Source organism: Cherax quadricarinatus, chromosome 32, assembly GCF_038502225.1.
Source record: "Cherax quadricarinatus isolate ZL_2023a chromosome 32, ASM3850222v1, whole genome shotgun sequence".
In the NCBI taxonomy this organism is placed as follows: Eukaryota; Metazoa; Arthropoda; class Malacostraca; order Decapoda; family Parastacidae; genus Cherax; species Cherax quadricarinatus.
The window spans coordinates 15299866-15327842 of record NC_091323.1 but is presented as its reverse complement, the minus strand read 5'-3'; the positions used below and the strand labels follow the sequence as shown (position 1 = coordinate 15327842).

The 27977-nt window shown below is 41.4% G+C and overlaps 1 protein-coding gene across 1 annotated transcript in view; it reads right to left on the bottom strand.

The window, feature by feature from the left end:
* LOC128690318 (small ribosomal subunit protein eS10B) overlaps nucleotides 1–27977 on the bottom strand; it is a 35684-nt gene that overhangs the window by 5630 nt on the left and 2077 nt on the right. The window contains exons 3-5 of the mRNA XM_053778987.2: nucleotides 23254–23345; nucleotides 6424–6537; nucleotides 1498–1668 (exon numbers count right to left, since the gene is read on the bottom strand). Coding sequence (XP_053634962.1) covers nucleotides 1498–1668; nucleotides 6424–6537; nucleotides 23254–23345 — 377 coding nt within the window. The remainder of the gene's footprint in view (nucleotides 1–1497; nucleotides 1669–6423; nucleotides 6538–23253; nucleotides 23346–27977) is intronic.

The window sequence follows — 27977 nt, the reverse complement described above, 5'->3', positions numbered from 1 at the left end:
GCGAGTGGTGCATTGAGGTATATGTGGAGACAAAAAATGTTATCTATGGAGGCAAAGAAGGGAATGTATGAAAGTATAGTAGTACCACTCTTATATGGGTGTGAAGCTTGGGTTGTAAATGCTGTAGCGAGATGGTGGTTGGAGGCAGTGAAGATGTCCTGTCTAAGGGCAATGTGTGGTGTGATTATGCAGAAAATTCGGAGTGTGGAAATTAGGTGGTGTGGAGTTAAAAAAGTATTGGTCAGAGGGCTGAAGAGGAGTTGTTGAGGTGGTTTGGTCATTTAGAAAGAATGGATCAAAGTAGAATGACATGGAGAGCGTATAAATCTATAGGGGAAGGAAGGCGGGGTAGGGGTCGTCCTCGAAAAGGTTGGAGGGAGGGGGTAAAGGAGGTTTTGTGGGCGAGGGGCTTGGACTTCCAGCAAGCGTGCATGAGCGTATTAGATAGGAGTGAATGGAGGCGAATGATACTTGGGACCTGACGATCTGTTGGAGTGTGAGCAGGGTAATATTTAGTGAAGGGATTCAGGAAAACTGGTCATTTTTACATAGCTGGACTCGAGTCCTGGAAATGGGAAGAACAATGCCTGCACTTTAAAGGAGGGGTTTGGGATATTGGCAGTTTGGAGGGATATGTTGTGTATCTTTATACGTATATGCTTCAAAACTGTTGTATTCTGAGCACCTCTGCAAAAACAGTGATTATGTGTGAGTGAGGTGAAGGTGTTGAATGATAATGAAAGTATTGTCTTTCTGGGGATTTTCTTTCTTTTTTTGGGTCGCCCTGCCTCGGTGGGAGACAGCCGACTTAAAAAAAAAAAAAAGGGGGGGGGGGCAAAGCTCGAGTTAGTGTTGGAGAAGAGAGTATTATCCAGCGAGAGGCCTTAGATAGGGATGTGTGATGTTACTTTGGCTGTTTAACATTTACAGATGGGGTTGGAAAAAATTGAATGCTAAAGGTGTTGGGGAGGTGTGGGATTAAAATATGCAGAATCTAATACAAAATGGGAGTCACCACAGTTGCTGAAAAGAAGCTGTAAAGATTGGTGTGGATGAATTTGGGAGGGTAAGTAAAGGAAGGAAATTAAATGTAGACATGGAAAAGAGCAAGGTGATCAGGGTAACAAATGAGACAGGTAATGAAAGATTTGACATCAGATTGAAAGGAGGGAGTATGGATGAAATGAACGTGTTTAGATATTTGGAAATGGACTTATCGGCAGATGGGAATGTGAAAGATGAGGTGAACCATAAAACTGATAAAGAAAGAAGGTGGGTGGTGCATCAAGGTATCTATGAAGACAAAAAACATTATTCATGAAGGCAAAGAGGGGAATGTCTGAGTAGTGGTACCAATGCTCTTATATGGGTGTGAAGCATGAATTGTGAATGTTGTAACAAGGAAGAAGCTGGAGGCAATATGCATTCTATACTGAAAACTATACTAGATGGGGAAATAATAGATTATCTCACTAGTTAAAATAAAATTCTACTTACGAACTCCATCTGAGATGAACCTGGACCTGCATCACCAGTCTTATCCACCCCTGAAGGAGCTCTTCTATAAGCATCTCGGGAGCCTTCACCACGAGGCCCTTCAGAACGAGACTGCATAGGTCTTGGGCGTCCTTCAGGACGAGTGGGCTTCTTCAACGTTGCTGGTACAATCTAAAACATCATGTCAATCAATGGGGCTGGCATAAGAATATTTAAAAATTGTGATTACATAACAGAAGAACTGCCTAGGAGTCCTAGATAATCTTTAACCACATTAACCCTTTCATTGTCAGTCCCATAATATTATGGCTTGCAACCCAGTGTCGATCCCGTAATACTACGCCAAAATTCTAGCACCTTCAAATCTGGAAGGCCTACATGTGAGAGAAGGGGTCTGTGTGCTCAGTGTGAGCAGTATTAAAAAATCGGGGAGGCAGCAGTGCACTGTGGGAGTGCCAACTTAGTACACCTTGTTCATCATGCCTAGCAGAAAGGAATACCTCACTCCTCAGTGAACTGAGACTCTTCCCTTCGAAAGTGATAGTTCTAACACAGATGGAAGTGTTAGTGAAGATGAATTTTATGGTTTTGAGGAGTTTGTGACCAAAAGAAATGCCCGAGATAACAGAAATATTGCTGAAAACCCAGCCGACCATCAACTTTCCACCTCGGGTGCTGGGCCGTCTCGTGTTCAGTTGTACCACAGCGAAAGAGGAAACTCATTTCCCTATGTCTCAAAGAATAAGTAAGTTTATTTAGGTATACACAAATACAGTTAGAGATCATCATACACAGTACGTGTCGAGAACCTAGGATAACCCAAAAAATTCAGACAAAGTGACTTATTTCCATGTGTTAGTGGGGAAGACATCATGGTTGGTGGGGAAGACAGTATGGGTAATGTCACAACTGGGATGGATAATATGCATGCAGCAACAGTAATGTGTCATGTAGCATCAACAGCACCCCAGGCTGGTCGCCATGCAGCCGACTCAGCACATCCACAACAAAGGCCACCTAGAACCACCCACACACAACCTGCACAACCACAACAACCCACCCACTAAAATGCAGACGCTTTTTTTTTTTTTACGTGTAAGAGTAAAACAGCACTGCGCATAACACCATGTTTCAATGAGTCCCACAAGCTGCAGCACTTCTAGGAACTTATCCAGTGACAATATGTGTAGTAAATATATTATAGAATAATAGTAATAAACAACTTTTTAAATTGTTGGTTTGCACAAACAAGTTTTGTAAACAATATAACAATATTTGTGCAGTTATTGTGTAGAATACAATGAGTAGATATATATACAATATGCATTATATTGGTCTCTCAGCCCACAAAAGTTGCTTGAAAAAACAAAATATTAGAAAATAAAAAATAGAATATTACCAAGTGAGTGGCAGTCATCTGAAAGCGGTTCACTTTCTGTCAACTTCACGCCTCTATCTCGGTAAGTACTGATTGCAATTTTTTTTTCTATTAAAACAATCAGAAAAACATTTCAGCCCTTAAACTGTCCAAACATAGATCTACGTTTTTTCAACATTTGAAAGCATGTAAAAAATGTAATTTTTTTTTTTTTCATTTGAAAACGTGTAAAAAAAACTTTGATCTACGTTTTATTTTTTGTTATACAGTGGTCCCTCGTTCATAATTAATCCATTCCTGGAGCCGTTTCTATAAACGAAATTTACGATTTACGAATCAATTTTCCCCATAAGAAATAATGTAAATACAATTAATCTGTTCCCGACACCCAGAAGTATTAAAACAAAAAAATTTTTAACATGAAATATATATGTAGTACATAAACAATACAATGGGAAATGATGAATGGAACATTCTTAGTGTATGGGAATGGAACATTCTTAGTGTATGGGAGACTGGAGGAGGAGAGAGAGTGGATTGTTTATAGTTTGGAAGGGGAATCCCCTTCCATCAACACCTCAGGTACCATTTGCTTTTCTGGGGTTGCTTCTCTTCTGTTTCTTAATGCCACTAGGACCACCTTGAGAGTCACTGGAGTCCTGTCTCACAAAATAGCTGTGGAGAGAGCTCTGTTTCTGGCATCTCTAACACTTCCCTAAAATGGCCCAAGACTGTCACTATACATGTTGCCAACCTGGCTTGCAACAACCTTGTTAGGGTGATGTTTCTCCATAAAGCTTTCCATCTTACCCCACATAGCAAAAATCTCTAATTTCTGAAGAAGGCACCTTCTTCCATCTCTCTTCCTCCTCCTCTGCAGCAAGATTCTGAGCTGCGATGTGTTGCTCTTCCTGCTGAAGCTCTTGCAGCTCCTCAGTGGTGAGCTCTTCATTGTGGTCTTCCACCAATTCTTCCACATCCTCCAAACTCACATCCAACCCCATGGAACTCCCCAGTGCCACAATTGATTTTACAACAGACATAGGCTCATTAGGGTCAGTCCCAAATCCTTCAAAATCCCTCTTGTCGACACAATCTGGCCACAATTTTCTCCAGGCAGAGTTCAAAGTCCTGGTAGTCACTCCCTCCCAAGCCATACCTATAAGGGTTATGCAGTGGAGGATGCTGAAGTGTTCTCTCCAAAATTCCCTTAGGGTCAAGTGAGTGAGTGTGGTCACAGTGAAGCACCTGTGAAACACTGCTTTTGTGTAGAGTTTTTTAAAGTTTGCAATAACCTGCTGGTCCATGGGTTGGAGGAGAGGAGTGGTATTCGGGGGCAAGAACCCAAACTCCTCGAAAATTAGGTCATCCAAGTTTGGAGGATGAGCAGGTGCATTGTCCATTACTAGCACGCACTTGAGATCCAATTTCTTTTCCAGGATATACTCCTTCACACTAGGGCCCAACACTTCATTGAACCACTACCAAAATTTCCCTCGTGACCCATGCCTTACTATTAGATTTCCAAAACACACACAATTTACTCTTCATAACATTGTTTTTCCTGAACACACTGGGATTTTCAGAATGGTACACTAGTAATGGGTTCACTTTGAAATCCCCACTAGCATTAGCACAGAACATTAGCGTCAGCCTGTCTTTAATAGGCTTATGTCCTGGCATTGCCTTTTCCTCTTGTGTAATGAAGGTCCTCTTTTGGCATTTTCTTCCAAAAGAGGCCTGTTTCGTCACAATTGAACACTTGTTCAGGTTTCAGTCCTTCACCGTTTATGTACTCCTGGAATTCATGCACATATTTTTCAGCCACCTTGTGGTCCGAACTGGCAGCCTCACCATGCCTTACCACTGTGTATGCCAGTATGGTTCTTAAATCTCTCAAACCAGCCTTTGCTGGCCTTAAATTCACTCACTTCACCACTATTTGCAGGCAATTTCTTTACCAAATCTTCATGCAACTGCCTAGCCTTTTCACAAATAATTGAAGTCATAAGAGTATCTCCTGCTAATTGTTTCTCATTTATCCACACCAATAACAACTTCTCAACCTCTTCCAGTACTGGTGATCTCATTTTTGTCAGCATAGTTACTCCCTTTGCAACAACAGCATCCTTTATTTCATTTTTCTTGGCCACTATGGAACATAAGGTTGTGTAGGGTTTCTTATACATCCTGCACAGTTCGGCCACACTTGTACCACTTTCATATTGTTCAATGATGGTTTTTCTTAAATCCAATCGTATTTCTCACCTTTACCACAGGCTTGGCACTAGAAGCTTTCTTTAGAGCCATGGTAACTTATTTAGTACTAGCAAGCACTAAAATAAATGGAATATTATGAAATATTTCGCTGGAGCACGCGAGGGGACCTTCGCTCACTGGTAAACAATGCCAGACTGGCTGCCGCCCTGGCTCACACCGTGCGTACGCATCCTGGACGAACTAAGACTCGCGAGTCAACCTATGAAAAGCGAGTCCATGTTTATACGAAAATACCCCTATGATTTGCTAATTTTACGGTTGCCGGGAACTACGAAAAGCGGGGGACCACTGTATTTGAATACATGTAAAAAAACGTACATCTACTTTTGGAGTACTACGCATGTGAACATAGATCTGCTTCTACAGTTTAAGGGTCAAGATTTGGCAAAAAAAAAATTTTTTTTTTTTTTCAAAAATATTTTTCGACAGAGCAAGTTTGTGATTAGGGGTCTCGGCAGTGAAAGGGTTAACAATTAATCCCACGAGCGATTTTAACTTCAGAAATCTGAAAGGGATAAAAAAAAAATACTTTGCCAGAGAAACTACCAGGCAAGAGCCTAGATTAACAACATGCAAAATATAGGACCGATTACAGAGCTTACTCAGATTATCATATCTTCATGATGAACAACTAACCAGATCTCAAATGCAATGTGAGCAATGCTAAATTCAAAGCTATAATGTAGTCACTATCTTTAACCCTATTGGGGTGGTAGCTTGAAATTGAGCTCAAAGTAGCAGAAATGTTTGGTTTTTGCCGATATTCCAGAGAACACAAATGATGTACTTGTCCAATACGTGTCCAACTGGTCAGTCTAATACGTGTCCACAAACAAGATGACATTATTTAGGAAATTACAATATTGCAGTAGTCTGCATGTTACTTTTTTGTGTGTGTGAATAAAAATTAAAAATGAAAAACAAGCATAATATAGGAGAGGCCTAGGGACATAACTAATGAAAAGAGGATTTTTTTTTTTTCTTTTTTTTAGTGCCAGTAATGTCTAGCATTTAGTTTTGATAAATAATGCACTATAATTCAAGAATTAGCAGGTTTTCCACTAATGGGAAACACTTCACAGCTTCATTTAGGCTTTGAAGAACTGTCACCATCACTACTTTTGTACTCTGGGGCCATTATTAAGCAAAATTAAGGGTAATTTTTGGGCCCACGAAAGAGCTTAATACTTAGACAATGTATTGAAGTTTTTATTACATACTTCCCTTGCTTAGCACTGTGCAACATTAGTACAACCACCACCACTTACTTCAGCAGGAAGGTGAAGATAGTCACGAAGGTACTGTATCCCTTCATTTGTCAGCCTCCAGTAGTAATGGCGCCAAGCAAAGTTCTGCTCTACATAGCCTCGAGATTTCAAACTCTAGGGTAGAAAAATAAGAAAATTACTTAAAGCTACATGATGCATCACATGACTGCAATTATTGAACACTTCCAGTGCATTACCAAACCACCAGTTTGGTTCAAAACATTTATAATTTTTACAAGTACTCATTTTTTTTTTTTTTTTTAACAAGTCGGCCGTCTCCCACCGAGGCAGGGTGACCCAAAATAGAAAATCCCCAAAAATAAAATACTTACATCATCATTCAACACTTTCACCACACTCACACATTATCACTGTTTTTGCAGAGGTGCTCAGAATACAACAGTTCAGAAGCATATACGTATAAAGATACACAACATATCCCTCCAAACTGCCAATATCCCAAACCCCTCCTTTAAAGTGCAGGCATTGTACTTCCCATTTCCAGGACTCAAGTCCGACTATATGAAAATAACCGGTTTCCCTGAATCCCTTCACTAAATATTACCCTGCTCACACTCCCACAGATCGTCAGGTCCCAAGTATCATTCGCCTCCATTCACTCCTATCTAATACGCTCATGCACGCTTGCTGGAAGTCCAAGCCCCTAGCCCACAAAACCTCCCTAGCCCACAAAACCTCCCTTACCCCCTCTTTCCAACCCTTTCGAGGACGACCCCTACCCCTCCTTTCTTCCCCTATAGATTTATATGCTTTCCATGTCGTTCTACTTTGATCCATTCTCTCTAAATGACCATACCACCTCAACAACCCCTCTTCTGCCCTCTGACTAATGCCTTTATTAACTCCATACCTTCTCCTAATTTCCACACTCCGAATTTTCTGCATAATATTTACCCCACGCATTGCCCTTAGACAGGACATCTCCACTGCCTCCAACCATCTCCTCGCTGCTGCATTTACCACCCAAGCTTCACATCCATATAAGAGTGTTGGTACTACTATACTTTCATACATTCCCTTCTTTGCCTCCATAGATAACGTTTTTTGACTCCACATATACCTCAACGCACCACTCACCTTTTTTCCCTCATCAATTCTATGATTAACCTCATCCTTCATAAATCCATCCGCCGACACGTCAACTCCCAAGTATCTGAAAACATTCACTTCTTCCATACTCCTCCTCCCCAATTTGATATCCAATTTTTCTTTATCTAAATCATTTGATACCCTCATCACCTTACTCTTTTCTATGTTCACTTTCAACTTTCTACCTTTACACACATTCTCAAACTCATCCACTAACCTTTGCAATTTTTCTTTAGAATCTCCCATAAGCACAGTATCATCAGCAAAAAGTAACTGTGTCTATTCCCATTTTGAATTTGATTCCCCATAATTTAATCCCACCCCTCTCCCGAACACCCTAAGCATTTACTTCTTTTACAACCCCATCTATAAATATATTAAACAACCATGGTGACATTACACATCCCTGTCTAAGACCTACTTTTACTGGGAAGTATTCTCCCTCTCTTCTACACACCCTAACCTGAGCCTCACTATCCTCATAAAAACTCTTTACAGCATTTAGTAACTTACCACCTATTCCATATACTTGCAACATCTGCCACATTGCTCCTCTATCCACTATCATATACCTTTTCTAAATCCATAAATGCAATAAAAACTTCCCTACCTTTATCTAAATACTGTTCACATATATGCTTCAATGTAAACACTTGATCTACACATCCCCTACCCACTCTGAAGCCTCCCTGCTCATCCGCAATCCTACATTCTGTCTTACCTCTAATTCTTTCAATTGTAACCCTACCGTATACTTTTCCTGGTATACTTAGTAAACTTATTCCTCTATAATTTTTACAATCTCTTTTGTCCCCTTTCCCTTTATATAAAGGGACTATACATGCTCTCTGCCAATCCCTAGGTACCTTCCCCTCTTTCATACATTTATTAAACAAAAGTACCAACCACTCCAACACTATATCCCCCCCTGCTTTTAACATTTCTGTCTTGATCCCATCAGTTCCAGCTGCTTTACCCCCTTTCATTCTACGTAATACCTCACGTACCTCCACCACACTTACATTCCGCTCTACTTCACTCCTAAAAGATGGTATACCTCCCTGGCCAGTACATGAAATTACCGCCTCCCTTTCTTCCTTAACATTTAAAAGTTCCTCAAAATATTCTCGCCACCTACCTAATACCTCCACCTCCCCATCTACTAACTCCCCTACTCTGTTTTTAACTGACAAATCCATACTTTCCCTAGGCTTTCGTAACTTGTTTAACTCAGTCCAAATTTTTTTCTTATTTTCATTAAAATTTCTTGACAGTGCCTCTCCCACTCTTTCATCTGCTCTCCTTTTGCACTCTCTCACCACTCTCTTCACCTTTCTTTTACTCTCCATATACTCTGCTCTTCTTATAACACTTCTGCTTTGTAAAAACCTCTCGTAAGCTACCTTTTTCTCTTATCACACCCTTTACTTCATCATTCCACCAATCACTCCTCTTTCCTCCTGCCCCCACCCTCCTATAACCACAAGTACTCATAGTGCCTGTAAAATAAATTGGTGACATTTTACCATTCAATATTTAACAAAAAAGAATAAGATTAGAAATGTGACAAAGAACCTGGCTCCAGTACCTAGCTCTTGGGACCCTGCTGCTCCATATTGCTGCTTCCAATCTTTCAACTCCCCTGGCTATGAATAAACAAATGTACAGACAGGAGGCACAAACCATACTCCTTTAGATCGACAGGTTCAACGCTCTACTTCTTGGGCTACAGAGCTTCTAATAGGAAAAATTCGGAAACAGTACTTTTGTACATGTATATCGACAGAAGTACCAGCTGTAGCCCTCCTGGGCAGTAGGGAAGTCAGTCAGATAACAGCTGGAAACAGATTTAGAAACAGTACATAAGTACTGTTCCCAAATCTTCCCTGTTAGAAGCCCAGTAGCCCAAGAGGTAGAACGTTGGACCTGTCAATCTCAGGACCACAGTTCACGCCTCCCATCCACCCTCCTGTTTATTCATTGACAGTCATTTATTACGACTTAGCCCAAATCCCCAGGCTATCACAATTAATGTGTAACTGTTCTTGCCAGGACAAGAACAAAAACATTCACTTCCATATACAGCTTACAGATCCCCAGCAACTCCACATGCAAGTGATAAATGGAAATCTCTACTGTTTCATGTGAGTTGTCAGACATACAATCAGACTTGGTAACATTGCCTGTAGGCGGTCTAGTGTAAAACAGCAAAACAGAAATTCTTTTTCTTTGGCATTCTCACCTAAGATTTACTTTGTTCACACTTGTATGAACTGCTGCATTTTTTTTTTTAAATAAAGGACCTTAATGTTTACATATCTGGCATTTACTTTCCCTAAACCCCTTTTAGGTGAATAATTAAAAAAAGAAAATTGTATACATTATATTAAAGTATTTCAACCTCGTCAAGTTAAATGATGTAAAAGTACATATTTCAAATTCATAATTATTACATTATACCACAATTACAATAACTTTTTTTCATTTTGTAGCATCAACAAACCCATAAGACTAATCTTGAATTCAATGCCTAATTTTTCTAATACGTATACAATACAGGTCCGCCATCACAAATCCAGCATCAACGAGACCTGTAGTGTGCCGGATGATTGAGTTTGCCGGATTGCAGAACAGTTAGGTTAGAATACACTTAAGTTAACCAAACTTTACTCTCACAATTTCAAGGTACAGTGGACCCTCAACCAGCGATGGCATCGATTAACGATAAATCTGACTAGCGATACATTTTAATGCAAAAATTTTGCCTCGACTAACGCTTAAAAACCCGACCAGCGCTATTCGTTCCGTACCATACGCGTCCACTTTGGCCTGAGCGAGCCTCACTTGTCCCTTGGTGCCAGTGTTTACAAGCCAGCCAGCCACCGCTGTCGCTTCCAAACATACAACTGGAACATTTCATATTATCACAGCCTTTGTAGTGATTGCACCTGCAAAATAAGTCACCATGGGCCCCAAGAACGCTTCTAGTGCCAACCCTACAGCAAAAAGGGTGAGAATTACTATGGAGATGAAGAAAGAGATCATTGCTAAGTATGAAAGTGGAGTGCGTGTGTCTGAGCTGGTCAGGTTGTATAATAAACCCCAATCAACCATCGCTACTATTGTGGGCAAGAAAACGGCAATCAAGGAAGTTTTTCTTGCCAAAGGTGCAACTATGTTTTCGAAACTGAGATCGCAAGTGATAGAAGATGTTGAGAGACTGTTATTGGTATGGATAAACGAGAAACAGATAGCAGGAGACAGCATCTGTCAAGCGATCATATGTGAAAAGGCTAGGAAGTTACATGACTATTTAATGACAAAAATGCCAGCAACTAGTGATGTGAGTGAATTTAAGGCCAGCAAAGGTTAGTTTGAGAGATTTAAGAAGCGTAGTGGCATTCATAGTGTGATAAGGCACAGTGAGGCTGCCAGTTCGGACCACAAATCGGCTGAAAAATATGTGCAGGACTTCAAGGAGTACATAGACAGTGAAGGACTGAAACCTGAACAAGTGTTTAATTGTGACGAAACAGGCCTGTTTTGGAAGAAAATGCCAAGCAGGACGTACATTACTCAGGAGGAAAAGGCACTCCCAGGACATAACCCTATGAAAGACAGGCTTACTCTGTTGATGTGTGCCAATGCTAGTGGTGATTGCAAAGTGAAGCTTTTTTGGTGTATCACTCTGAAACCCACAGTGTGTTCAGGAAAAACAATGTCCTCAAGGCTAATTTGTGTGTGCTGTGGAGGGCAAACAGTAAGGCATGGGTCACTAGGGACTTTTTCTATGACTGGTTACACCATGCATTTGCCCCCAATGTGAAAAATTACCTAATTGAAAAGAAATTAGACCTTAAGTGCCTCCTGGTTAATACCATCCTACAGATGTGGCAGAGCGACTTTCTAGGGACATGAGCTTCATTAAGGTGAAGTTTTTGCCTCCTAATACCACTCCTCTCCTGCAGCCCATGGACCAGCAGGTTATTTCCAACTTCAAGAAACTGTACACAAAAGCTATGTTTGAAAGGTGCTTTGTAGTGACCTCAAACTCAACTGACTAAGAGAGTTTTGGAAAGATCATTTTACCATCCTCAATTGTGTAAACATTATAGGTAAGGCTTGGGAGGAAGTGACTAAGAGGACATTGAACTCTGCTTGGAAAAAACTGTGGCCAGAATGTGTAGACAAAAGGGATTTTGAAGGGTTTGAGGCTAATCCTGAAAATCCTATGCCAGTTGTGGAATCCATTGTGGCATTGGGGAAGTCCTTGGGGTTGGAGGTTAGTGGGGAGGATGTGGAAGAGTTGGTGGTGGGGGACAGTGAAGAACTAACCACTGATGAGCTGCTAGATCATCTTGAACAGCAAGAGGGCAGACCTGAGGAAACTGCTTCGGAGGAGGGGAGAGAGAAATTGAAGAAGTTGCCTACTTCTAAGATAAAGGAAATGTGTGCAAAGTGGCTTGAAGTGCAAACCTTTTTTGATGAAAATCACCCTGACAGCTACTGCAAGCCGTGATGGCAACCTGTACACTGACAATGTTGTGAACCACTTTAGGAAAGTCATAAAGGAACGAGAGGTACAGGTATCTATGGACAGATATGTTGTGCGACAGAAGTCCAGTGACTCTGAAGCTGGTCCTAGTGGCATTAAAAGAACAAGGGAAGTAACCCCAGAAAGACTTGCTGCCTCAAGTGCTAATGGAAGGGGATTCCCCTTCTAAACACTAACACCTCTCCCCTCCTCCCATCCCATCAATCATCACCAGATCTTCAATAAAGGTAAGTGTCATGTAACTGTGCATGTAATCTTCAGTTTGTGTGTATTAAAATTAATATTTCATGCTGTAAATTTTTTTTTTTTTAATACTTTTGGGTGTCTTGCAAGGATTAATTTGATTTCCATTATTTCTTATGGGGAAAATTAACTTGACTAACGATAATTTTGACTAACGATGAGCTCTCAGGAACGGATTAATATCGCTGGTTGAGGGTCCACTGTACTACTTTTCGTAGTGAAACCAATCATGGCTAGGGCTAAAAGTATGCAGGTTATAACAATAAATGCAAAAAAAGAAATTGGAATGACTAATGCAGCAAGTAGCGTCACCAAACAGTAGCAGCAGGTTGGTGTGGCGACCCTGGAAATTTGAAATTATGCTAGCCGAAATTAGTGCCAAATAACTGATGGAACCGGATGTCTGACTGCCGGATTTGTGATGGCGGACCTGTACCGTATTTACTCTTGGGCTCACCAAATACACAGATATTGAAGCCAACAAAATGAGCCCCCCAACAGAGCAACATAATACTTGTTTTTCGAACATTCAGGGTCTTAAACCTAGTAACGCCGCCACCATTCATTAGCAGTTTCCTCTCACTGTCAAATGCAATGTTTGCAGCTTTCACAGAAATCCACATAAAACATTACTTTAACAAGTATGGATTTCTGGGTACAACCTAGTCAGATGCATCTGGAAAAATAGCCAAGTGGGGAGAGGGTATGTTCAAAGAGTCACTATGTATAGCAAATGGCATGGATGGAGCTCTGTTGATTAGAGACGAGAGTCAATCTAGTTACAGTATTTCGTGTTAAATAAACCACCAGATGCAACTTCCCAACAGTTCAAAGAGGGAAGGAAGATGGGTAAAAGCCATCAGTGAAATTGAAAGAATTGTAAAACACTTGTATGCAAAGCCCAGGTCAAAAATAACGTCTGAAGTATACCTGGAGAGAGTTTCGGGGGTCAACGCCCCTGAGGCCCGGTCTGTGACCAGGTCTCAAGTATCAGACTAGTATCTAGTAACAGACTTTTGATTAGAGTAGATAGGACATAACACTAGTAAAGAAATGAGTGATATGCTGAAGTCCAAGTACAACTCAGTGTTCAGTGGCCTTAAGATTGATGACCCAAAAGAGTTCTCATTGAGAAAATGCTGGAGGCATCTCCCTAATCTGATAACCACAGATTTAAAAAAAGGCCACTGATAGGATGCCCATGCACTCTGCCCCAGGCCCAGACTCACAGAAATTGATATTTATAAAGATTTATAAGAAATCCCTATCATATGCCTTCTACTTAGTAAAGCCTAGGCATTGGAGTCATCCCAGTCATTAATTAAAACCCAATAATATTGTTCCACTCCATAAAGGTGTGGCAGTAAAAAAAAAAAAAACAGACCAGTAGCACTAACATTCCACATTATCAAGATCTTTGAAAGGGTTTTGGCCCTTTCACTGTTAAAACCCCCAAATTTAATATTACTCTCACTGTTCACTTTTAAAAAACCCTTTTCTTCTGCAACAGTAAAGAATCATTTCCTGAAGGTAATGACATCAAATACAGTGGACCCTCGCATAACGATATTAATCCGTTCCTGAGAGCTCATTGCCATGCGAAATTATCGTTATGCGAATGAATTTTCCCCATAAGAAATAATGGAAATCAAATTAATCCGTGCAAGACACCCAAAAGTATGAAAAAAAAATTTTACCACATGAAACATACAATTTCCTACACACAAAGAAAAGGATACATGCACAATAGTAGAGTAGTACATGCACAATATATATTGTGCATGTACTACTCTACTAAATGAAGAATAAATGATGCTTACCTTTATTGAAGATGCAGCAACGACTGATGAGACACAGTGTCCTGGGAGTGCCTTTTCCTCCTGAGTACTGTAGGTCCTGTTTGGCATTTTCTTCCAGAACATGCCTTATCACACTATGCCACTACGATTCTTAAATCTCTCAAACCAACCTTTGCTGGCTTTAAATTCATCAATATGAGCACTAGTTCCAGGCATTTTTCCCTGTTCACCTGGGTGTTAGTCGACTGCTGTGGGTTGCATCCTGGGAGACAAGATTAAGGACCCCAATGGAAATAAGTTAAGAGTGTCTTCGATGACACTGACTTTTTTGGGTTATCCTGGGTGGCTAACGCTCTGGGGTTAATTGTTTCTTGGTATTCTCAATAAGCCAGCAGGCAGGCTGACGGTGCTACAGCAGCCAGGCAGCTTGGACGGTGCTACAGCAGCGGCTGACGGTGCTACAGCAGCGGCTGACAGTGCTACAGCAGCAGGCTGACAGGTGCTGCAGCAGCGGCCGTTGGTGAGGCAGCGGCTGACAGTGCTACAGCAGGCAGCTGACAGTGCTGGCAGCAGGCAGTGCTGGCAACGGCTGACGGTGCTACAGCAGCAGGCTGACAGGTGCTACAGCAGCGGCTGACGGTGCTGCAACGGCGGAGGCTGACAGGTGCTACAGCAGCAGGCAGCTGGCAGGTGCTACCAGCAACGGCAGCAGGCTGACGACTGCTGGCAGCAGCAGCTGGACGTGGCTGGCGGCACGACGGTGCTACAGGCAGGCGGCAGGCTGACAGGTGCTACCGTAGCGGAGCTGGCAGCGGCGGCTGACGGTGCTACAGGCAGCAGGCGGCTGACAGGTGCCACAGCAGGCGGCAGCGGCTGACAGGTGCTGCAACAGCAGCAGGCAGGCTGACGGATGCCGGCGGCACAGCGACGGTGCTACGGCGCGAGGCCAGCCCTGACCAGTGCTACAGCAGCAGCAGCGGCTGAAGCAGTGCTACAGCAGGCAAGCAGGCAGGCTGACAGGTGCCTACAGCAGGCGGAGGCGGCAGACGGTGCTGGCAAGCGGCGGAGGCAGCTGGACGGTGCTACAGCGGCAGCGGCCCAGGCGGTGGCTACAGCAGCAGCGAGACGGTATGGCGGCGGCGGCGACGGTGCTACAAGCAGGCAGCGGCTGACGGTGCTACAGCAGCAGGCAGGCGAAGCGGTGCTGCAGCGGCGCGGCGGCTGACGTACAGCAGCAGCGGCGGCTGCGGTGCACGGCAGCAGGCGGCTGACGGTGCTACAGCGCAGCGGCAGCTGACGGTGCTACAGCAGCAGGCGGCTGACGGTGCTACAGCGGCAGGCGGCTGACGGTGCTACAAGGCAGCAGGCGGCTGACGGTGCTACAGCGGCACAGCAGCAGCTGACAGTGCTACAGCAGCAGCTGACAGTGCTACAGCAGCAGCTGACAGTGCTACAGCAGCAGCTGACAGTGCTACAGCAGCAGCAGCAGCGGCTGACAGTGCTACAGCAGCAGCAGCAGCTGACAGTGCTACAGCAGCAGCAGCAGCAGCTGACAGTGCTACAGCAGCAGCAGCAGCTGACAGTGCTACAGCAGCAGCAGCAGACAGTGCTACAGCAGCAGCAGCTGACAGTGCTACAGCAGCAGCAGCAGCAGCTGACAGTGCTACAACAGCAGCAGCAGCTGACAGTGCTACAACAGCAGCAGCAGCTGACAGTGCTACAACAGCAGCAGCAGCAGCAGCAGCAGCCAGTGCTACAGCAGCAGCAGCAGCTGACAGTGCTACAACAGCAGCAGCAGCAGCCAGTGCTACAGCAGCAGCAGCTGACAGTGCTACAGCAGCAGCTGACAGTGCTACAGCAGCAGCTGACAGTGCTACAGCAGCAGCTGACAGTGCTACAGCAGCAGCAGCAGCAGCTGACAGTGCTACAGCAGCAGCAGCAGACAGTGCTACAGCAGCAGCTGACAGTGCTACAGCAGCAGCAGCAGACAGTGCTACAGCAGCAGCAGCAGACAGTGCTACAGCAGCAGCAGCAGACAGTGCTACAGCAGCAGACAGTGCTACAGCAGCAGCAGACGGTACTACAGCAGCAGCAGCAGCAGATGGTACTACAGCAGCAGCTGACGGTGCTACAGCAGCAGCAGCAGTTGACTATGGTACCACAGTATTTCGATAATATTTCTCACCCTTTTTACCACAGGGTTGGCACTAGAAGCTTTCTTGGGGCCCATGGTCACTTATTTTGCAGATAAAATCACCAAAAACGCTGTAATAATATGAAATGTTCCGATTGTATGCTTGGATGTTACCGCGGAGGCTGGCTTGTAAACAATGCCACTGGCGGAACATGTGAGGCTGGCTCAGGCCTCACATAGACGTGTCTCGGACGATTAGCGTTGAGCGAGTTTTTTAGCGCTATGCGAGGCAAAATTTTAGTGATAAAATGTATCGCTATGCGGATTTAACGTTGTGTGATGCCAACGGCATGCGGGGCTCCACTGTATATGAAATTTGATGGAAAACTTACAGAATTATAAAAGTGCAAAGTTGGCAGTAGTCTGGGACCAATTTATGCAGCGGCAATTTCACTCGCTTTGAGTCTTGCTTTAAGCATAATCCAATGTTCAATGCGACCAAATTCTTAGCTATTTCGCTCAAATACCTTCCATTCTATCAATTGAGCACAAACTACCCATTCAACTACAAGGCTTTCACGAGAGACCCTGGCATCAATAACGTAGTTCTACATGATGGCCACTCAGAGTTAAGAAGCAAGATTACCAGTCACATGAAATCACAGCCTTCCACAAACCCAGTAGCTCCTGCCTTTCACAACTACTGGTCTATTACAACGTCTAGGATACTTCTGATGACAGAAAATTCAAATGAAGTACACACCGACTTTCCAAAAGCCTTTGAAAAGTGCAACCATGGGGTAATCGAACACAAAATGTGTGCAAAAGGAATAACTGGAAAGATGGATCTTTAACTTCCTTAGAAACAGAACCCAAAGAGTAATAGATTGAAATGTTGGGAGGTGATGAGTACACAGTGTTAAGGGACAACAACAACGCCCTCCCTTCACGTACAAGGGAGATTACCAACAACCCCCTAGCTGTCTTAAAGAGAAGCAACAGATTCCTCCAAAGTTCCTGATAGACCAATGTGGTGCATACATTGAACTGCGGTGGCAGGCACTAATAGGTTGATCGATCAGGTCAGCAACCAGGAGGCCTGGGTAGGACCATCACTGGGATGGTGACCTCTGAAAGCAACTCCAGGTAAAAAAAAAAAAAAAAAACTTCTTCGGATAGTTGTATTGCTTTCATAACAAATCAGGTTAATTGTTGTCTGCTTTAGTACTGTATCTTAAAAGAGCACTCAAACTAAAAATTTAAATTACAGGTTTATGTTGCTATTACACATACAGTAGACTGTCAATTAAGACACTTATCTTCTACGCCATATATGTTATGACAATTGCAAAACTGCGCAGATTTTCAATCGTTACTCCATGAAATTCATTTATGACACCGCAACTTTAAAGAAAAATAGCTACAAGCTTTTACAAGAAGGCTTGTAACCTCCTAAAATCAGTGTATCTACACATTATTGTGAGTGTCTTGGTTGGTAAAATATGGTATTTTTACAGCTGTTTGCAAACAAGTGGCTTTGGTAGAGGTAGGCAATAGTTGTTGTAAGTAACAACTGTGGGACTGCCTGTCATATGTCTGCACAGGTATTGTACAGGGTCACATCAACCCTCCCCAAACATTCTCATATCAACAAGCAATAACTACAGTACCTAGAAAACTACTATTTGTGTGTTTTGATAAATTGCAAAGTTTCAAAAAAACATTTGGTTGGCTTTTTGGGGGTCTAATGAATGTAACCCTATTTTTTCCATGTTCTTCCGAGGCTGAGAGCAGCCGATGTCTTGCCATCAGCTGCAGAAAGTACTGCAGAGTAAGCGTACAAAGATACATTACAGAATTTCTCATTACTCCAGTACAACCATCAACTTCGAGTGCCAAAGCCTTAATCATCCACCTCTGCAAACAATCCACAACCTACCACCTCAGCCCATTAGAGCCACTGTATCCCTCTCCACTGTCCAGAATGACCTAGGTCAATCTACAATTTAACTAAATATGAAAACTAATATTTACTTTCTTCTAACATTGAGTTTTCCTCTCTAAGATGATTTAAGTACAAGAGAGCACACACAGAAACTGAGGCAGCCTGAGCCAGCTACTCTTACAAGCATGAAAATGGACAGGTCTTAGATGAAGCTTGGCCTACACAAACTTGTAATTAAAGACTTGGGCCACTTTATTGATGGTACAAACAGACCAGACAGCCATGCAATAGAGCAGATTTGCTATTTTTATCAGGCACCCCATTAACCCTTTCAGGGTCCATGCCGTAGATCTATGGCTTTACGTTCAGGGTCCAAACCGTAGATCTACGCCATGAGCTCAGCTCACTCTGATAAGCTGTGAGCAGTAAATTTGGGCCTAGATATGAGAGAATACATCTGTGGGATATGTGTGCACCACATAAAACAAATCCTGCAGCACACAGAGCATAATGAGAGAAAAAAAAACGAGACCGTAATTTTCGATTAAAACAGTGACTTTGCAATGCTTTCTCATATGTTTTTTATACAGGTCCTCCATCACAAATACGGCATCACTGGGACCTGTAGTGTGCCGGATTACTGAGTTTGCCGAAATACAGAGTGGTTAGGTTAGAATACACTTAATAAAATTAACCAACTTGACTTACACAGTTCATTGAACATCGGCAAAAATCAAACATTTCTGCTACTTTGAGTTCAATTTCAAGGTACTTTTCGTCACGAAAGCAATCAAAATCATGTCTATTTCTGTAATATATCTTCCATTCTATCAAATGAGCTCAAAAAAGAGAATACAACCATAAAAACCATACGAAAATATACTGCAAAGAGGCGGCTAATGGCTGAGAAGTCAACTCCCTTATTTATCGTCCGTCTTTTTTATTTTTGTTGTACGTTAAGAAGCATCTTTCCATCATACATTGCCCAAGTTTCAATGAGATAGCCCAACAAACAACCGAGAAAAAAAAATATTTACCAAAAATCATATATGGCAAGCCCAAGCCAGGTACTGGAAATAAGTCACTGACTTTTCTGGGTTATCCTAAGTTCTCTATACATACACTGCTATGTATGATAATCTATAACTGTATTTGTGTATACCTGAATAGACTTACTTCTAGTCTGTCAACCGAGTACAAGAAACTGCCCATTCACTTATTTCAACTACCCAATAAAGTGGTCAGAAATTGGCAATTTGGCCAATTTCACACAAATTTCAACAGATGCAAGTTTCAAAATAGGATCCAGAATAAACAATGCATACATTCCTGGCACTAAAATAACTTTCTCTGTTCATTAGTCACGGCTACAGGCCCCTCTTATATTACTCTTGCTTACCATTTGGAATTTTTATTCACAAAAAAAAAATCAATGATTTTCTGTTATGCACACTACTGCATTATTGTAATAATTGTATAAATAATGCCAATCCATTCTTGACTCCGTACTGGAATTTAGACTGGCAGGCGGACAGGTATTGGACAGTGACGTCATTTGTTTACTCTTGAGCTTCGCTAAAGAATAGAACATTTTCGCTATTGTGAGCGCAATTTCAAGGTACTTTTCATCATGAAAGCAATCAAAATCATATCTATTTCTGTAATATATCTTTCATTCTATCAAATAACACCGAAAAAGTGAGAATACAACCATACAAAAATATACCGCTAAGCAGCCGCTAATGGCTGAGAAGTGAACTCCGCTATTTATGGTCTGATTTCTTTCATTTTTGATGTACGTGAAGAAGTATCTTTCCATCAAACATTGCCCAAGTTTGAGTAAGATAACCCAACAAACAACTGAGAAAATAATAATAATATCTTTATTTACTACACGTACATGTACAAGGTATACAGACATAGCTGACATCAGTGACATACTACTGTATAGAAAGGCACTTGTTATGCTGAGTATTTCAAGAAAATTAGGTCAGTGTCCCAGGATAACACCCACACCAGTCGACTAACACCCAGGTACCCATTTACTGATGGGTAAACAGACAACAGGCGTAAAGAAACACGCCCGTTTCTACCCTGGCTGGGAATCGAATATTTATCAAAAATCATATATGGCTAACTCAAGCCAGGCACTAGAAATAAGCCAAGCTGACTTTTTTGGGGTTATCCTAGGTTCTCTACACATATGCTGCTGTGTGATAATCTACAGAGAAAATAACTTTTTTGTTTCATTTTTATGGTGGAGTACGAGTGTATACGACAGTTAGCCCTGTGCTACACTCCGTTTTCTCTAATATAAGCCACCAAGACAGGGATAGGAGAATGGTATTTGTATACCATATCCTCTTCATAACTGTCGAACTGCTCGGTGTTATGCCAAATATTTATTCTGGAGTATTTAACATGTTTTATGTTATTTATATTGTTTCTTATGTCATATTAGATCAATTGTGATAGGCAAATAAGCTGTACTGTTGATATTAGCATAATAATAAAGCATATTCTCCTGCTTCATGAGACTGAGCTCATGGCAACCGACAGTGGCTTCAAAGCCACCTTATCTTTAATGGATTATGTACTGTGTAGGTGCTTTACATAATGAGAAGCATTTCTTTTATTCATTGGAACCATGGCTAGGGCTAAAAGTAAGCAGATTAAAACAATAAATGGAGAAAAAGAAATTGTTATGACTTATGCAGCAAGTAGCGCCACCAAACAGTACCAGCAGGTTAGTGTGGCGACCCTGGAAATTTGCAATTATGCTAGCCAAAATTAGTGCCGAATAACTGAAGGAACCGAATAACTGATTGCCGGATTTGTGATGGCGGACCTGTACAGTGGACCCCCGGTTAACGATTTTAATCCGTGCAAGAGGGGTAATTGTTATGCGAAATAATCGTTATGTGAATGAATTTTCCCCATAAGAAATAATGGAAATAAAATTAATCCGTGCAAGACACCCAAAAGTATGAAAAAAAAAATTTTACCACATGAAATATACATTTTCCCACACACAAAGAGAAGGATACATGCACAATAGTAGAGTAGTACATGCACAGTATATATTGTGCATGTACTAGTCTACTAAATGAAGAATAAATGACACTTACCTTTATTGAAGATGCAGCAATGACTGATGAGACACTGTGTCCTGGGAGTGCCTTTTCCTCCTGAGTACTGTAGGTCCTGTTTGGCATTTTCTTCCAGAACAGGCCTTATCACACTGTGTATGCCACTACGATTCTTAAATCTCTCAAACCAACCTTTGCTGGCTTTAAATTCACCAATATGAGCACTAGTTCCAGGCATTTTTCCCTGTTCACCTGGGTGTTAGTCGACTTGTGTGGGTTGCATCCTGGGAGATAAGATTAAGGACCCCAATGGAAATAAGTTAGACAGTCTTCGATGACACTGACTTTTTTGGGTTATCCTGGGTGGCAAATCCTCTGGGGTTAATTGTTTCTTGGTATTCTCAATAAGCCACACCAACAACGGTGCTACAGCAGCAGCAGCAGCTGACAGTGCAGCAGCAGCAGCAGCTGACAGTGCAGCAGCAGCAGCAGCTGTACCACCAATAGTAGCGATGGTTGATTGGGGTTTATTATACAACCTGGCCAGCTCGGAGACATGCACTCCACTTTCATACTTATCAATGATCTTTTTCTTCATCTCTATTGTAATTCTCACCCTTATTGCTGTAGGGTTGGCACTAGAAGCTTTCTTGGGGCCCATGGTCACTTATTTTCCAGAAAAAGCACCGAAAACACTGTAATAATACGAAATATTCCGATTGTATGCTTGGATGTTACCGCGGAGGCTGGCTGGTAAACAATGCCACCAGCGGAACATGTGAGCGCGTCTCGGAAGAAAATCGGTAAGCGGGTTTTTAAGCGGTATGTGAGGCAAAAATTTTGCAATTAAAGTAAGCGGTATGCGAAATAATCGCTATGTGATGCCATCGTTATGCGGGGGTCCACTGTAGTTGTATTTGCAACTTCTTGGTCTCATTTGATAGAATGGAAGATATACTACAGAAATAGAGATGATTTTGATTGGTTTTAGTACGGAAAATGGCTTGAAACCGAGCTCAAAGTAGCAGAAATGTTAATTTTTTGCAAATGTTGAAGAGTAAACAAATGACCTCAAGTCTAATACATGACAGCTGGTGGGTCTAATATACATTCACAAATGTGGTGATAGTATTTATACAATTATTACAGTATTGCATAACAGTAAATCTTCTATTTTTTGGTTTGAATAAAAATTCATTAAGTGTATAAAAAATCAAAATGGAATTCATCTGTAAAGCCTGAAAATGTAACTAATGAACAGAGGAAATGTTAGTCTAGTGCCAGGAATGCCTGCATTGTTTATTCTGGACCCTATTTTGAAATTGGAATATTCTGAACTTTGCATTAAATTGGCCAAATTACCAATTTCCGGTCACTATTTTATTTTCGATACAGTTGACTTGGAGATTTCTTGTGCTCAATCGACAGAACAGAAGTAATACTAGTGAAATAGCTATGAATTTGGTTGACCGGAATGCTGTAATTGACCTAAAATGGGAGTCAGTTGGCAAAATCGCAGATGCGTAAATATCGCAGACACGTCAAAATTCGTGAGCATAATTTTGTCAATTTTCCATCAAATTTCGTACTTTTTGTTTTATTACCTTCAGAAAAAGATTCTCTACCATTTTGTAAGAAAAAACAAAATTACTTTTTGAAAATTCTTGGACCCTGGTGCACACTTTGAAATTTGGCCTCTGGACCCTGAAAAGGTTACGCAGACAAGTTTAGCCTTTCTCCAGCCTGATTTCTGCCCATTTTAGCCGATAACCATTTTATAGAGGGTTTACTGTAAGGTAACATGAGCTTCATAGTTCCAGTCTCCCCCAAGCCACACTGCTCTTTTCTCCAATGTTTGGATTTGGCACATTCTTCACTGCTGCACACCTAAAAAGACTCCCCTATTTACTTTTCAGTTCAAAATTATTTTTTTTTCAACATTTAAATATACTTACCTGAAGGGCCTTGATAACATGAAGGTTAGGAATCTTCTCAAGCTCTGGATGCTTGGGCATGAAGAGGTCACGCTCTGCTACCATCACCCCTTCTGCAAACAATGTTTAAAAGTTAATTTTACTACAGCACTGTAAACTCAAGTGACGTGGTTCTCAGACACAAAGACCAAAACCAAACTAATTAAAAGGTCCAGATGAACTGTTTTCAGGGGTTATAAAGGAATGTGAGGAAGAACTTAACAAACCATTTGCTAGCCTTTCCAAATCACTGCAAACAGGTATTGTAGTATTTTTATTTTTTATTTTTTATCACACTGGTAGATTCCTACCAAGGCAGGGTGGCCCGAACAAGAAAAACTTTCACCATCATTCACTCCATCACTGTCTTGCCAGAAGGGTGCTTTACACTACAGTTTTTAAACTGCAACATTAACACCCCTCCTTCAGAGCGCAGGCACTGTACTTCCCATCTCCAGGACTCAAGTCCGGCCTGCCGGTTTCCCTAAACCCCTTCATAAATGTTACTTTGCTCACACTCCAACAGCACGTCAAGTATTAAAAACCATTCGTCTCCATTCACTCCTATCAAACACGCTCAAGTACGCCTGCTGGAAGTCCAAGCCCCTCTCACACAAAACCTCCTTTACCCCCTCCCTCCAACCTTTCCTAGGTCGACCCCTACCCCGCCTTCCTTCCACTTGACTGATACACTCTTCCTCAGCCCTCTGGACAACAGTTTTGGTAATCCCGCACCTCCTCCTAACTTCCAAACTACGAATTCTCTGCATTATATTCACACAACACATTGACCTCAGACATGACATCTCCACTGCCTCCAGCCTTCTCCTCGCTGCAACATTCATCACCCATGCTTCACACCCATATAAGAGCGTTGGAAAAACTATACTCTCATACATTCCCCTCTTTGCCTCCAAGGACAAAGTTCTTTGTCTCCACAGACTCCTAAGTGCACCACTCACCCTTTTCCCCTCATCAATTCTATGATTCACCTCATCTTTCATAGACCCATCCGCTGACACGTCCACTCCCAAATATCTGAATACATTCACCTCCTCCATACTCTCTCCCTCCAATCTGATATCCAATCTTTCATCACCTAATATTTTTGTTATCCTCATAACCTTACTCTTTCCTGTATTCACTTTTAATTTTCTTCTTTTGCACACCCTACCAAATTCATCCACCAATCTCTGCAACTTCTCTTCAGAATCTCCCAAGAGCAGTGTCATCAGCAAAGAGCAACTGTGACAACTCCCACTTTATGTGTGATTCTTTATCTTTTAACTCCACACCTCTTGTCAAGACCCTTGCATTTACTTCTCTTACAACCCCATCTATAAATATATTAAACAACCACAGTGACATCACACATCCTTGTCTAAGGCCTACTTTTACTGGGAAATAATTTCCCTCTTTCCTACATACTCTAACTTGAGCCTCACTATCCTCGTAAAAACTCTTTACTGCTTTCAGTAACCTACCTCCTACACCATACACCTGCAACATCTGCCACATTGCCCCCCTATCCACCCTGTCATATGCCTTTTCCAAATCTATAAATGCCACAAAGACCTCTTTAGCCTTATCTAAATAATGTTCACTTATATGTTTCACTGTAAACACCTGGTCCACACACCTCCTACCTTTCCAAAAGCCTCCTTGTTCATCTGCTATCCTATTCTCAGTCTTACTCTTAATTCTTTCAATAATAACTACCATACACTTTACCAGGTATACTCAACAGACTTATCCCCCTATAATTTTTGCACTCTCTTTTGTCCCCTTTGCCTTTATAAAAAGGAACTATGCATGCTCTCTGCCAATCCCTAGGTACCTTACCCTCCTTGCCCTATACACGAAATCACAGCTTCCCTATCTTCATCAACATTTAACAATTCCTCAAAATATTCCCTCCATCTTCCCAATACCTCTAACTCTCCATTTAATAACTCTCCTCTCCTATTTTTAACTGACAAATCCATTTGTTCTCTAGGCTTCCTTAACTTGTTAATCTCACTCCAAAACTTTCTTATTTTCAACTAAATTTGTTGATAACATCTCACCCACTCTCTCATTTGCTCTCTTTTTACATTGCTTCACCACTCTCTTAACCTCTCTCTTTTTCTCCGTATACTCTTCCCTCCTTGCATCACTTCTACTTTGTAAAAACTTCTCATATGCTAACTTTTTCTCCCTTACTACTCTCTTTACATCATCATTCCACCAATCGCTCCTCTTCCCTCCCGAACCCACTTTCCTGTAACCACAAACTTCTGCTGAACACTAACACTACATTTTTAAACCTACCCCATACCTCTTCGACCCCATTGCCTATGCTCTCATTAGCCCATCTATCCTCCAATAGCTGTTTATATTGTAGTAATAAAGTAGAAAATGGCAACTGTGATACCAAACTAATTTTTTTCGTACCAAGATAGCCTTGGAAATAAATGGTATAAAATACCGACACAATGGAAATATAAACACAAATGCAGTATAATGTGATCCTTTATTGACTACGTTTCGCCCACACAGTGGGCTTTTTCAAGTCACAAACAGAACAGCACAGAACAGAACAGCAGTTCTGTTTGTGACTTGAAAAAGCCCACTGTGTGGGCGAAACGTAATCAATAAAGGATCACATTATACTGCATTTGTGTTTATATTTTCACCAAGATAGCCTTATCAGCTTCTATATGAATGTTATCATATTCAACAAATTTTTTTCTCAGGGTCCCTGATTTTCATGCAGCTGATTTTGTGGGGATGAGGGCTCATGTAGGTGGAGTTGACTAGACTGACCCGAGAACTTCTTATTCCATGGAGCAGGTAGGTGAAGACGATAGTCGATATGACATTTTTCAAAGCATAGTACAAGCAGCCCAGGCAACATATGTTCCAAATAGGGAAATTATATCAAATAAAAATGACCCTAAATAGATATGTTAAAAACAGGCTTTTATAGGCAAATCAAAAGCAGAGACAATTAAGGAACAAATATATTGACCCTTTCAGGGTCCAGAGGCCAAATTTCAGAGGGTGCACCAGTGTCCAATAATTTTCAAAAAATATTTTTTTTATTTTTTCTTATGAAATGGTAGAGAATCTTTTTCTGAAGGTAATAAAACAAAGTACGAAATTTGGTGGAAAAATTACGAAATTATGCTCTCACGAATTTTGATGCGTCGGCAATATTTACCCATCGGCGATTTTGCCAACTTTGACTCCCATTTTAGGCCAATTACATTATTCCAGTCGACCAAATTCTTAGTTATTTCAGTAGTATTTCTTCTATTCTATCGATTGAGCACAAGAAATTGCCAAATCAACTGTTTCAACTACAAAATAATGTGATTGGAAATTGGTAATTTGGCCAATTTAATGCAAAGTTCAAAATAGGGTCCAGAATAAACAATGCAGACATTCCTGGAACTAAACTAACATTTCCTCTGTTCATTAGTTATGTTTTCAGGCTTTACAAATGAATTCCATTTCTATTTTTATTAGCAGTGAATTTTTATTCAAACCAAAAAATAGAAGATTTACTGTTACGCAATATTGTAATAATTGTACAAATAATATCACCACATTTGTGAACGTATATTAGACTCACCAGCTGGCGTGTATTAGACTTGTGAGGTCATTTGTTTACTCTTGAACATCGACAAAAATTTAACATTTTCACTACTTTGAGCTCAATTTCAAGCCATTTCCAATACTAAAACCAATCAAAAATTATCTCTATTTCTGTAATATATCTTCCATTCTATCAAATGAGACCAAGTAATCACAAATAAAACCATAAAAAACACAAAAAACACTGCAAAGTTGCTGCTTTAATAAAAAATTATGATCTAAGTTTTTTCTCTCGTTTTGCACTGTGTTGTAGGGTTTGTTTTATGTGGTGCACACATACCACATAGATGTATTCTCTGATATCTAGGCCAATTTACTTCTCACAGCTTATCAGAGTGAGCTGAGCTTATGGCGTAGATCTACGGTTTGGACCCTCAACGTAAAGCCGTAGCTCTACAGCACGGACCCTGAAAGGGTTAAAGTTACAAGGGACACAAAAACTAGCCCAAAAGGTTTCTTTCAGGTATATAGGAGTAAGATTAGGGAGAAGGATGATGATCCCATGTATCATACATCTTTCCTACAAGAATAGGCTGAGGGCACTGAATCTGCACTTTGGAAACTCACAATCACGGGATGTAACTGAAATGTACAAACGAAGACAGGAATAGAGGATATAAATAAAGCTATGAAAATATCTAGTGACTGGACTCTCAGCAATGGGTTCAAGTTGGAAAAATTTAGATTTAGAAAGGATATAGGAAAGCACTGGTGTGGTAATAGTTGTGGATAAGCGGAACAAACTCCTGAATAGTGTTAGTGAGGTGAAAACCTTGTGTAGCTTTAAAAGTAGGTTAGACTAGTGCTAGAGTGGACGAGACTTGGACCTGCCTAGCATGGGTCAGTGGAAAATTAAACACATAAGCAGTATAACGTGGTCCTTTATTGACAGCGTTTTGCCCACATAGTGGGCTTTATCAAGTCAAACAGATCTACCTGGGTGAAAGGTACGCGAGTATTTATAGGATGGAGTCAGGTGAAGAATGCCAAGTCAGGTGGAGAATGATGCATGTGACAGTCTTCCAAGTAGGGTGATAGAAGCTAGGACCTTGGGTAGCTTTAAAGAG